Source organism: Ziziphus jujuba, chromosome 11 (genome assembly GCF_031755915.1).
Source record: "Ziziphus jujuba cultivar Dongzao chromosome 11, ASM3175591v1".
Classification (NCBI taxonomy): Eukaryota; Viridiplantae; Streptophyta; class Magnoliopsida; order Rosales; family Rhamnaceae; genus Ziziphus; species Ziziphus jujuba.
Genome location: NC_083389.1, coordinates 20352721 through 20366730, shown reverse-complemented (window position 1 = coordinate 20366730; position 14010 = coordinate 20352721). Strand labels below are relative to the sequence as shown.

At 27.6% G+C, this 14010-nt stretch overlaps 1 protein-coding gene across 1 annotated transcript; it reads right to left on the bottom strand.

The window, feature by feature from the left end:
• Window positions 1-2241: 2241 nt before the first annotated feature.
• On the bottom strand, window positions 2242-9642 carry LOC107433051 (protein DETOXIFICATION 12-like). The gene is made up of 7 exons (XM_048464832.2): window positions 9367-9642; window positions 6673-7217; window positions 5481-5567; window positions 5282-5338; window positions 4195-4433; window positions 3454-3659; window positions 2242-2538 (listed from the first exon to the last, which is right to left on the bottom strand). Exons 1-7 carry the CDS (start codon window positions 9565-9567, stop codon window positions 2485-2487), a joined length of 1389 nt encoding a protein of 462 aa, XP_048320789.1. The 5' UTR covers window positions 9568-9642; the 3' UTR covers window positions 2242-2484.
• Window positions 9643-14010: the final 4368 nt, after the last annotated feature.

The following is a 14010-nucleotide window of genomic DNA, read 5'->3' as shown; positions in this document are numbered from 1 at the left end:
AGTCATCGAGGGGAACGGGATTGAAGCCCGTGAGTAAAGTCAATATGATGGAAACCCAACCTAGTTGACTGGAGATCCCAAGATCTAGGTTCAATGGGACAATGCAATTGTAAAGACTGGTATGAATCACTGTGGAGGTTAATCCTCTGCCCATTCCTATAATGAGACAGTGATAGATAGAGGTTAAGCATGAAGTATGCTTTTAATGATTCCTAAAAGTGTGTGTTTAGTAATCGATGCATAGTTATGCTGATTACATTGAAAATAGGAATCACCTATGTGAGAGAGAAGAGTGGCCGCTTCAAAGGAGAATTGTTAAGGGTGCAATTCTTTAGAAACTCTCACAGAACCAGGCAGGTGTTCAAGGCCAAAATGAACACAGCAGTGAGAACTGAAGTGTACTAGGAAGGAATTTGTGTGAACTATGTTGTCATTTATACAAACGACGAAATGGTTCAAAGATATCGCATCTACCATTAGTCAGTAAAGAAGATATAATTTCACAAGGGAAGGTTCAAAGAGTAACATCTACCTATCCTATGCAGGTTCCAACTGCAGAGCTTTACCACCAGAGTCTTGCTTAGTCCTTAGAAGTCAAATCATTCATGTGGGGGATTGTAACGTTTTAATTAAATTTTTTTTAATTAAATATTAATGTGAATGATTTGATAGGGCCATTAATGGGCTTGTCATAATTGGTTTTTTAGTTTTGGAATAAGAAAACTGTTTTTGGAATAACAAAAGAAAAGGAGAAGAAAATAAAAAGATTTGGGAGGATTTTGTGTAAAAGGATCTTTTTCCTATATGAGTTTTGAAAATAGAGAGAAAAAAAAAATCAATTGTTTTTTTTTTTTTTAGAAATTTTTTGAGAGACAGAGGAGTGTGGTAAAGCAAAGGTATACCGAGAGTTCGAAGGGAAGCTTTAGAGGTGTTACGTCCAAAAGCTTAGACTCTGTTGTATCCTGGAAGACAACCGTCGGAAAACATCTACACCGATGGGATGGAAATTGTCTTAAGGAAACTGTGGTACCACACAGGCCTCGGACAAATTCATCAAAAGCAGATCGAATACTAAGGCTCACAGGTTTCAAATCTAATCTTTGATTTATTTATTTTCCTTGTATTTTGTTTACATCTGTAGGTCCACATGTATATACATATATTCATATTATTTTGCGACAGTATTATCCTACGGAATGAAAAAGCAACATGCTGAAATTTAAAGGAAGGTACCATCCTATACTCTAAAACCTCTTAAATTAAAAAAGCTACGATCCTAGAAAATCATGAACTACTACGACTGTTGACCATTGGTCGAGGAGTTTGAGGAGTTAGCTATGGATCTCTAGTCATCAATTATGGCATCTTGATCATCAACACTAGCTTCTACATCATCAACCACAAGAAGGATACCTTTAGAACCAATCGGAGCTTCATTCTGCTTCACCACCTCTAGATGATCATGATCTTCCATAAAAGACCATGTTAGACAGGATGTTTCTTAGGCACCTCTTCCTAACATTGCACGTAGCCTTTAGTAAGCTCATGATTCTTCAAGTTAGTTATCTCATCAGAAGCCTTGAATTCTTTCGACCGTTGATTGATCAAAGTTTCCATCTCAGGTGATGCCGTAATTCTGCAATAGTTGCTGTTACTTTTTTCGACCTTGAATCTTTCATACTTCAAAAGGTCATCAAGGCTATCACACTGACCTTATCTAAGAGGTCAAATTTTTTCTTCCTTTTGGACTCTAGTTATTGCTTGCAATCTGACAGGAGCCCTTCAGCAAACTTGGCACGTACTATTTTACGACAGGCCTTTTTTCTCAACTCATTGAAAAGTGATTGATTCTTCAGCATAGTAAAAGCAATCTGTAAGAGAATGAATAATTGTGCGTGGTATACATTTACCAAGCAACTTATAATCATCCAGTTTATAAAATTTGGATGTATGCATTTACGTTTTGAAATTAATCTCCAGTGGTGCGGTATGCATAATCTAAACAATAGTGACGGTGCGCATGGTATATATTTACCAGACCACTTATAATCATCCATTTATAGAATCTGAACATATATTTTTATATTTTGAAATTAATATTCAATGATGCGGTATACATAATCTAAACAATAATGGTGTGCATGGTATATTTTTACCAAATAACTTATATTCATCCAGTTTATAGAATCTGCACGTTTGTCTTTTTTATTTTGAAATTAATCTTCAGTGGCTCCATCTACATAAGTTAAAGATTGTGATACGCATGATATACATTTATCGAACAACTTATGCAGTGCATCTAATATATATTTTTTTAATATTGTAGACTAATTATGACATTTTGTTCATAACTATTGTTGGAATACGAAAAAATTATTAACATTGTAGTGCACCTAACAATTTTTTGTTTTGTGGGTAAAACTGTCCATTACATGTCTAGAAAAAAGTTACGTATGAGTTGACTGTATACTGTCCTTTCCTTCATCAGCTTGTATCACGTATATCTCCGTCAAATATCCTTTCTCTCGCTTTTGATGCCTGCATCAGTCATATAGATTCAAGAACTTAGAATAAAATTCGGTTCTAGTATAATTTAAGATCAAGTTTATTATTTTTTTTATTTTTTTGAAAATAAATATAATTTCATTAAAATTAAACTAAATCACAACCATCACCGTTCATTGAAGGAATCAACTAAATCAAGTTTGTTATAGTTAATTACTACCTTTAAACACATGCTCATTATTCTTGTTTCGCCTAGTTTCACTTGAAACTCTATTTTTATTATTATTATTAATTTTTTTTTTTTTTACCAATCAATATCTTGCAGTTTTCAAATATTCAATTTAGAATGCCAAAAATCCTAATTTTTTTTTTTTTTTTTTACTAATCAATATCTTGCAGTTTTCAAATATTCAATTTAGAATGCCAAAAATCCTAAATAGAATCCTGAAAACTAAATATAATGGCTTGTCAGTTCCATGTACCAATAGATATTTTTCTTGTATTTTTTATATTTTTTTATATTTTTATATTTTTATGTTAAACAAATATGTTTGATAATATCATCTTATCCATTAACAGCATATAAATTATAAGGATGTATACTTATAACTTTATAAAGTTGATACACTTTAGATATATATCTAATTAAAAGCTAAAATGATTTATCAAATATTGTTATATATAGAATGCTTCCCAGTATATTAAACTTACGTTTTACTTGTCTATTAATTTCCTTTTTAAATTTCCAAAATTTTATAAATATTTTATTTATAGAATCTCTTATACATTGATTTCCATTCCTCCCCCCCCCCCCCCCCCCCCCCCCCCCCCTCTTCTTTTTTTGGCTGAAAATATAGATTCCCATAACTTTGTAAATTACCAAAATTAATAATTTAAGCACCAAAATGAAAGTATAGATTGAGACGATGAATTTTGAAGATAAAAAACCTGTTTATGCCAATTGGTGAGACTTGTTATGAGAGAAAGCAAAACGACTTGCACGGTAGATCCTGTCACTAAACCAATCCAAAGACCCTTCCCTTTTAAATGTAAAACAAAAGCCAAAACAGCAGCAAATGGGGTTCCAACCAGGTAAAATGCACTAAGATTTACATAGGCCCCTAAGTGTTGCCACCCAGTTCCTCTAGCAACCCCTGAAATATTCACAATAAAGCAGAAAGTTAAATAAGAGAGATCTGAAAGGTTCCATAATTAAGCAAGGATTCCACACATAAAAGAAGGTAAAAAAGAAGAGAATGTTTCAGACTTAGTTTGCCAAGAAAGTAAAAAAGAAGAGAATGTTTCAGACTTAGTTTCCCATGAAAAAACAAGGTTTCAAAAGAGTACATATATTATGGACAATACTTGCATCCACGAACTGTTAAGTTTTCACTTGTTCATATATTGTAAAATTATCAATTAATGGGCCCCATACATTAAAAAAAGAAGTTTAAATAGATGAATGAATACTCCACACTGTTTATATATTTTATTATTTTTAGTTCACACTTTGTTTTCTTTTTATTTATTTGTTAATTTATTTTTTTATCAAAAACCACACAACGAAACCCAAATTCCTGTTATCCTCTTATATTTGGTAACAGCAAGGTAAGCATAAATTAAAGTAGTATACAAACTTTGGAGAAAAAAAAAAAAAAAAAAAAAAAAAAAAGAAGAAGAAAAACTAGCCTGAAAGTCCTATTTGTAGGCCATCCAATATGATTGATAGAGAGAGCAAAAAACCCATATCTGCAACATGATCTACAACCTCCTTCTCATTGCTGTATACGTTCCCCAATATATGGCGACAGAAAAAGATAGTTGTGCTTACAATAATAATTTCAACAGTCGCAATGAACATCACAGCCAACACAGCCACTTTGGCTGCCTTCGGATTCCCAGCTCCTAATTCATTTGAAACACGAATGCTGCATATATATTTACCAGTTGTCTCGTGAAATGCGAACAGAGTTTGGCTTTGTAACATTGGGAAAAAGCTCATACATCATCTTGATTTAATAAGCGTGTGGGATTATTAACTCCTATACAATATAAAATCATTAATCCAATAATACGCCTAAAATACAAGCCCAAAACAGAAAAGATGACAACAAAACCTTGGCCCAAGGATATGAGCCCAACAAAGATAACCAGGCTCAAAAGGAATCAAGCCCATCAAGGTCCTCTATAAATTATAACCTCCAGCTATGAAACAATTACTTAATATAAGCCATTCACCAAAAGAGCAGGCCATCTCTCTCTCTCTCTCTCTCTCTCTCTCTCTCTCTCTCTCTCTCTCTCTCTTGCAAGTCCATCAATATCCCCAGAGATGGTCCCAATATATAACATTTCATGTCTCCAATGTCCACTCAATTTGATTTCTTTAAACGGAAAGATCTAATACTTTCTAGGGTACGTATTCCATACTCAAAAGTAAAGTGAACCGTATATGAAGATTTTTATATAGACTGTATGTTTGTGAAAATGGGAGTACATTACAAAGCCTCCACAATACATTTTGCAATTCTGAACATACCACAGCAAATAAATAATAAACAATCATTGAGTTCGGGCACTGCCTAACAAAACATTTTTTTCTGTAAGAACAAAACAAGCACTTATATTTATTCGGAGAATTGAATAATCAACTAGAGTTGATCTATAATAATTTTTATGATTGATTATATAATTATATATTTTTGACTAGAAGAATTATTATAATTTGAATATTCATGAAATTTTTTAGGATAAAGATCACACTACATGGAGAGCAAACCTTGCTACGGTCCCAAGCCCGAAAGGGATGAAAGCATGAAAGTAGGTAATTGAAAAACTGCACCCAACAAAAAATAAAAATAAAAAAATAAAATAAAATTTAGAAGCAAATATACGTTAAGCTCATATATTTGTCAAGCCTTGTATTAAAATGCTGTAAAACCAAAAAAAAAATTAATGAATTAATTAATGAAGCATACCATATTGAAAGCACTGAAGTCTCTAGTTTGGGATTTGGTAGAAGCCCCGAAAGAAAAATAATAATCTCATAAGCCCACCATTCAAGACTGTATATCATTCGCCACCCCAAAAAAAAAAAAAATAAAATAAATAAAGACTGTATATCGTTTCGAGCTTGCCATTGCGAAAGAGAAATCAGGAAACTTAAAAATTTAAGTACTAAACAATAAATGAATAGTCATATCTACTAATTCTTTGGTAAAGTTTCTTTTAAAAAAATTTAAATTAAAAATTCTTTGGGTAACACCTTTGTTTTTAAGTTTTTAAAACTGAAAAAAGTTTTGGTTAACTTTTTTATAACCAGTTTTGAGGTGCTTTATAGCTTTTTTTAGGTATATGATATATCATATAATGTTGGAATGATATAATTATTATTCATAAAATTGTAATGGGTAAAAATAGTACAACCAATTTCTATCAATCATCCATAATTATGTCTATAAATTTACTTTTTAAACTTTAACCAGTTTAATTGAATTTATCTTTTCAAATTAAATCTCGTTAAATAATAGATGAACCTCATATATTTTCGTTGTATACCCTTCTTAACAAAGACTAATCAATACCCTACAAAGACTCATCACTGATTGATAGCGCATATGCATAATTATCTTTTCATTTTTCACAAAATATATTCTTTCTCTTTGTTCATGTTCCTCTTATCTATGTTTTATATTCCTCATTTTCTTTTTCCAAAATTAAAGAAAAATGCTAAAACTAAAACAAATGTACTTCACTATTTGTCAACATTACTAATGAGTCTTACTAATCACATTATTGTTGATAAGATAAATATTAATTAGATGCATTTAATTATATTTTGACTTTTTATATTAAAAACTTAATCAGTAAAAATGAACTCTTTTAAATAGCTAATTAAATTACCACATCACATTTGAATCTCAATAATAGTATCTAATGGTAATAAGTAGTATTTTCTAAAATTAAAAGTCAAAATAAAAAATTAAATAAATTTTCAATTTTTTTCTTAAATCAAATGAAATTGATGTAGCGGTAAATCTCTTATCCCCACACCGTTAGGCCATGGCTTCCTTCCTTTTTATAATACAATTTATTGTCTCAAATCTCAATCAATAAAAAAAAAAAAATTAAAAATTAAGAAAAAAAAAAAAGGAAGATTATTTCTCTTACCATATCATCAAAGCCGAAGGAATGCCGAAGCTAAAGAACTCCTTAATAGTCGAGAAGACTTCCATTGAAAATACAGGTCGAGCTTTTTCACATGCGGAAGAATACTTGATGTAAAATCCAAGCAAAATGACATTAACAAAAGATGACATATTAATGGCCAATGCTGCTCCAATAACTTCCAGTTTTAGTTTAAATATTAATATCCAACAAAGAGGAATGTGTAAACAAAAACTTGCTAAATAGCTGTACAACATTGGCAGTATCAAGCTCTGAGTTTGTAAATAGCGAATAAAAGATTGAAGTATGGCATAGAAAAATAGATTAGGGATGAGATAAATGGAGAATTTTTGTGCTTCTTCTGAAATTGAAGGGTCTTGACCTATCAATATAAGTATTTTGTCTGTAAAAATCCATAAAATAGATATAGGGAGACAAACAAGAGTGAGTGAGATAATGGAGGTGTAAGTATAAATTCCAAGCTTTTGATATTGTTCTGCCCCATATGCTTGTCCACAAAGTGTCTCCAAACCACTAGTCAACCCAAGCTGCAGGACAATGGACAAGTTATTTTATCAATATGGTTGGAGATGCTTACTTTCCTTAATTTTCAACTAAGATATTGAAAGAAAGTTATTGTTGAAAAGAATGAATTTTTTTACTTTTGATTTTGACTTTTGTTGATGCAAGTTTTAGGAAAGTTTATTTATTTATTTAACCAAGCTCCACTCTTCTCCACTCTACTCTATTCGATTTCATATTTCCCCAATTTTTTTGAAAATTCAAATTTTTACCTTTTATTTTCAAATCAAATATGTGTAATAGTCGATCAAACAAGTGTAATAGTTTTAGATTTGCCTCTTCTTCTGTTGGATTAGGAACCTCTTCTCATTTAAGCTTTACTTAAACTTTTAAGAATTTAAAGATATGTAATAGCTACAATATAAATTGTAAAGATTTATAATTTATTATTCTATTTATTTCTTTTTCTATTTACATTATCTAATGACATGTGGCAGATAGTAAATTAAAGGCTAAGATTAATTTTTTTTCAGTTTTTATTTTTATTTTTTCTTTCTTTAACTTTAAGAATTTTCAAAACTTAGGAGACTTATTGCTTTATTTAAAAAAAAAAAAAAAAAACTTAGGAGACTTGTTTAATTAATTGGAATTCTCTACATTTTTATTTTTATTTTTTTATTTTTTTCATGTGAGTTTTCTTCCTCGTTCCAACTACATATTTGTAAAAGAAAATTTAGAGTCTAATACAACCAAAATTTCAATAACAATTTTAGTTGCTGGAGATTCGTTTTACTTTTTTCTTCTTTTTATTTTTTATTTTATTTTTTCCATTCTGTTTTAAGTTCTTAAAACTTCAAACCAATGGATACCAATATTATGATAAATATCAAGGCACATCATTTAAAAAAAATAAATAAATAAATAAAGTATGCTATTTTATCAATTAATTATTATTTGTTCTGAGATTATTATTATTATTTCCTAAGAACATTGCTATTTTTACATAAAATGACTAAAAGCATGAACTCCTCAAATCATAACTTCCCATGGTTTCAATTTTATTTTAATTTTTTTATTGGGAATGTGAAACCCAAATGAAAAAGGTAGCAAAAAAAGAAGAAAAAAAAAACTTGGGTTGATTCAAAGAAAACAAAAAGAAAAAGAAAGAAAGACAAAAAAACTAGTTTTATAATAATTGTTTGATTTATTTGTAAAAAAATTGTGTATTAATTACAATAATTTATTTGCAGAAAACATCCTATTTGGAAATTAATGAAAACCATAATGGAAAGATTTTTTTCTATAGAAAATAAAATAAAAGAATAAGTCGTGGCGCTTAATTTGCTAGCTTCCCATGTCATTAAATTATGTAAATAAAAAAAATAGAATAATAAATGATGAGACAAATCCTTTTTTAATTTTTTTTCGGCTGAAATGATGAGATAAATCTTGATTATTTATATTGTAGCTGCAACATGTCAAAACTTAGATGTCAACACCTAAACCGTGATGGTTCTCTTCTACAGTTTTTTCTACTTAATATCTGTCATCTAACCTGCATTTCACACGATACTTGATATTTTAAAACAGACAAAGTCAAATAATTAAATGTGGCATCACAAAATAGTAGAATACTATTTAAAAGGTTCCCAAGTAATGCTGCTAATATTTATATTTGAGGGACAATTAGCAACATTAAACTTCTTTATGGGAGTACATATCATGCAAATAAACCTTTTTGTTAAAAGTAGAACGAAAGCAAAAAAATATTTAATAATTTAATTTGCAAAAGATAGTATCACAAATGAACTTCATAAATGAGCCATTTTAAAGATCTACAAGCAGGCACCATGGGTAATCCAACATCAAAAGTTTTATTTTTTTTTTCCAATTTTCATTTATAATTTTAATGAAAATCAAAATTCTAGCTAGCAAACAAGAAGTGATTTTGAGCTAGTTTCATTCATGATTTTTTTCAACTTGGAAAAAAAAAAAAGTAATTTCCAAAAATATTAAATAGAATTCTTTTCTTTGGTTACCCTGCTTGGCACAATATTTTATATAAACACAATCGGGTAAAAAAGAATGACAAAAATAAATAAATAAATAAATAAATCAAATTCTAAAATTATGAAAGAGAATAATTAAGGAGATGAGGAAATAGAAGAAGTTTACAAGAAAACAGAAGCCGGTAACACTGGTGAAAGAGTTAGCCATGGAGACCCCGGAAAGAGAGAGTTCGCCGAGGTGCCCAACCATGATTATGGCAACAAAATAATAGAGATATTGCAACACCATGAGTGCCACCATTGGAGCTGCCATGAAGCTCACCTTCTTCAGCTCCTTCCCAAACACTCTACTCCATTTTTCTTCCATGTTTGTTTTTCCAATATAGTTCTCTCCAACCCTATTATCCTACCTGTCTCCCTTCTATATATAATGGGTAAGTCATTATTTCAACATATGCGTGTACAAAAGTATTCAACCAAAAAGGAGGGGGAAAAAAACAGACGTTCTACCCAAATAAAAGTTTTTCTTTTTTGGTAAATTACTCAAATAAATGTTAGTTACACATTTTAATAAAATTATTAATTCAAGGATTATGTAACCTTTTAAAAAAAAAAAAAAAAAAAACAAAGGTTTGTTGCACTTTGATATCTCGATTTTCAAGATTTTACAATATAAGCATTTAAATTTGTCACTCAAGCAATTTTGATTTATGAATTTTCAATTTGTTGCAATTTGATATTTTTTGACTTTTGATTGATAAGGTTTAACATTTTTTTTACCTAATTGATGTTAAATTGTATAAAATTTAAAACTAAAAAAAAAAAATACTAAATTGTAAAATTTTAAAACTAGTTTTAAAAATCTATCATGTTAATTTTTTTTTTAATTTTGAATTTTATACAATTTAATATCGTATAGGTAACCTGTATTATTATTTTAAGAAATAAAAAGGATATTAAAATGCGAAAACTTAAAAATAGTTGTAATATTTTACAATTTAATATATTTCAGTTTGAAAATTAATATAATTTAATTTCAATTATGTAAGACTGTTGTTAAATTTGATAGTCAAAACAAATAAAGATCAAATTGCAATAAATTAAAAATTAAAAATTAAAAATTTTAATTATTAAATTGAAAATTGAGAGTTTAAATGTAAAAATCTAAAAAATAAGAAGATACTAAAATGTAATTAATTTAAAAAATATATTATTTTATTTAAAGCTTCATTGTTATATAATATAGATATGTTTAATTTTGACCATTTTAAATGCAAAATTGTATAATTTAAATAAGATGACACCCGAAAAAAAAATAGTTGGGTTTTTGTAATTTATATATAAACAAAGGGAAAAAGAATGTGATGCAACAATTTGATGATGAAAATTACTGCTTTTTGGCAACAATCCCACCTTCAATAATAATAATAATATAATATTAATAATAAGTGCAATTGAAAGTTACAAAGTATATATTGAAAAACGTTAAAGTGTTTTTCTTTTCAAAAAAAAAAATTAAAAAAATAAAAAGTTAAAGTTTATTTGAAAGTTAAAGAATATATAAAAGCAAAATGTATTGGAAAATAAATGCTCCATTCTATACTTTATTTTCCTTCAATTATTTTATTTTTGTAGTGAATTATTTTCCTCCAATTATTGCTTACTGGGGCCAAGGTACTTTGCTATTAATGGATTAATGGGTTTCTTTTAATCTGGGGCCAAGGTACTTTGCTATTAATGGATTAATGGGTTTCTTTTAATCTAATGGAATTTTTATTTTTATTTTTTGGAAGAGAAAGAAGATGTAATTTTGATGAACTGACGGATTTGCTTTTTAGCAATTATGTCATTTCGTGTATTCACCAAAAACAAAAACAAAAATACGTGTATGTCATTTTTTTTAGAAATTTATGTCATTTCATTGTTTTTGGAGTCAGTGGATTTTCGACCATGCAAAAAGTTTGCCTTATCTAATTGCTTTATATTATTAATTAACTTGTGGGTGAAAATGATACTTGTACGGCACTACAACCGAGGGTGGAGTACTTTTTTTTCCATGCAACTGCTTTTTTATTGCTTAATTGAAAAAAAAAAGAAAAAAAAAAGAAAAAGGGCAAGTGCTGTCTATGGGGGAAGGATTGTTTTGGAAGAACTGCTTTCTGTTATTAAAAATTAAAAAAAAAAAAAAAATTCATCCAACATCGTCCAATCCATTTTGCATGTAAATATCTTTTCATAAAGTTTAAAATATCAAAATTTCTGAGTAAAATTTTTATATTTTCAATAATTAATTAATTAATTAATTATAAATAGAAGCCGGTAAAATTTTAAAAATTTTGTATAAAATTTTTTCAAAATTTTCATTAAATATCTATATAAATTATTACAATTTTGTCAAAAGATATAAGTTCCATAAAAAAATTTCTAAATTTTTATTAAATTTAATATTTTTTAAAAAAATTACTATATATTATTAATATTTAACTATTTACCTATTTATTATTTTTTTACTATAATAAATTTAATATTTAAATAAATATTATAATATAGATAAAATTATAAAAAACATAAAAATAAAAATATATATGCAAAATAAATTATAAATATTATATTATCAATATTATAAAATAGATTAATATTATAAAAGTTTACAGAAAATATATTATAAATTGATGAAATATTTAAGAAGATAATAATTTTACATATAATCAACCAATAACATATAATGATAATTAACAAGAATAGCCATGGTTAATACAAGCTTCATATCGTTGACATTTTAACAATTGCGTGCAAAATTATCAATAAGATAAAACCAATAATTTTCAACCATTTAGTAATTATATGCTGTATTTAGATGACATTTTATGACATATAATAGAATAGTAACAATTGTTTTATATATTTTCATTAATAAAATATTTTTATCAAATATGTATTTTTTTAATATTCTTCATTAATAATAATATCTTTATGATCATTAATTCTTACTATGCATTATTGACAAAAAGAAATATGAAATTCATTTAATATTTTTGTAATTTTTATTATCAATTAATTAAATAAGCTAATCTTAAATTTCAATAAAAATTTTATTATTTAAATAAATTTTCATCAATTTTAATAATTTTTATAAGTTTTTATCGATATTCGATAATTTATGATATTTTCATAGATAATATCGTATTTTGTACTCTAATATTTTCGTTGATACCAATTTTTTAAACCTTATCATTTCATACCTATCAAATTACATAATGAGAGAAATCGTATAAAAGAAATTATATCAACATATCAAAACTATAAATATATGCATATATATATATATATATATCAACATATCAAAATACAGTCCGTCTATGGTGCGGACGGTCCTTATGCGGACCACAATATTGGTGACGGTTTTTCATAGTATTGGTAACGATTTTCTAAAAAACCGTCGTTAATACTATGAAAAACTGTCACTAATACTGCGGTGCTCATATGGACCGTCCTCACCATAGAATTTACATATCAAAATATATATATCAACATATCAAAACTATACATATATATGTATATAGGTTAATAAAGATGTTCCAATGAATATGTCTTTAACTTTTTAAGTTAAGGATAAATAGATTCAATCATTTAGAACCCCTAGATTTGATAAGTGATAAAATACCACATTAAATTCAAGGGCTTTAAATGATTAAGTCCAGTTATCCTTAACTTAAAAACTTAAAAATGTCCTTATTGAAGGCTTATTATGTATGTTATAAAGTGGCTCCCATATAAATGCCTTCAACTTTTTAAGTTCATCTCTACTACAAAAAGAAGAGGGGAAAAAAAAAAAAACTATATTAAATATTTGTTCCATGACAAAATTGTCTCTTAATTTAAAAAATAAATAAATAAATAAAATACAAAATACCCTCTTCAACTTTTATCCATGTTTTATAGTTTGCCTCGTAAACCTTTTTCTTTTTAAAGCAATTTTCTAACCCTATTTCTAAATTTTGCTTATTAGATTTGGATGAAATTGATCAAATAATTAATATTCAACTTAACTAGCAATTCGGCTTGCTGCTGGATAAATTTGCTTCCGCCACATGTTGTGGAATTTTGTAAAATTTACATCTTTATGATTTCTTTAACTTGGCATCCTCACTAGAGTTTAGCTAACTTAACTACTTATATAAATAACGTATAATACTTTTAATCATATATGTGTGTTTTTTTTTTTTTTTTTGGTACAAAATTTTTTATTAGATTATAAAATTTAACAAGTTGCAATTTTGGACTTCAAATTTTATTTTGTTGCATTTATACCAATTGAAACTTTTTATTAACAGTGATTAATAGCTCAGTGTCATGTCACTAATATTAAAATGAAATTTTATCTAATTTCTTACAATTTAGACACTAGTTATAAAAATTTACGTTTTAGTATTTGTGTGTGAGAACTGATCAATGAATTGAAGAAATGAATTGTACTTCCTTTCATTCAGCGAATAAATTTATAAACCAATATTTATATTTGCAAAGAAAGGCAAATAAAAGATAATCCTATTATTAAAAATATACTAATTGATACATTTTTTTTTTTTTGGTGAAAGGATGCTGATTGATACATTAGAATATGTACATGCACGAAAATAATATAACGCAAAGTATATATGGTAAAGCCGCAGCTGTAGTGATACACAGCTACAACCTATGATAAAGAGATAGTGGAGATTGGTATTCCCCTTAATATGCCCTTATAAGAGAGAGCTCCCATCGGAGACTCCAATTTTGGACCCAAGAAGATGAAGTTGAGAGTGAGGCA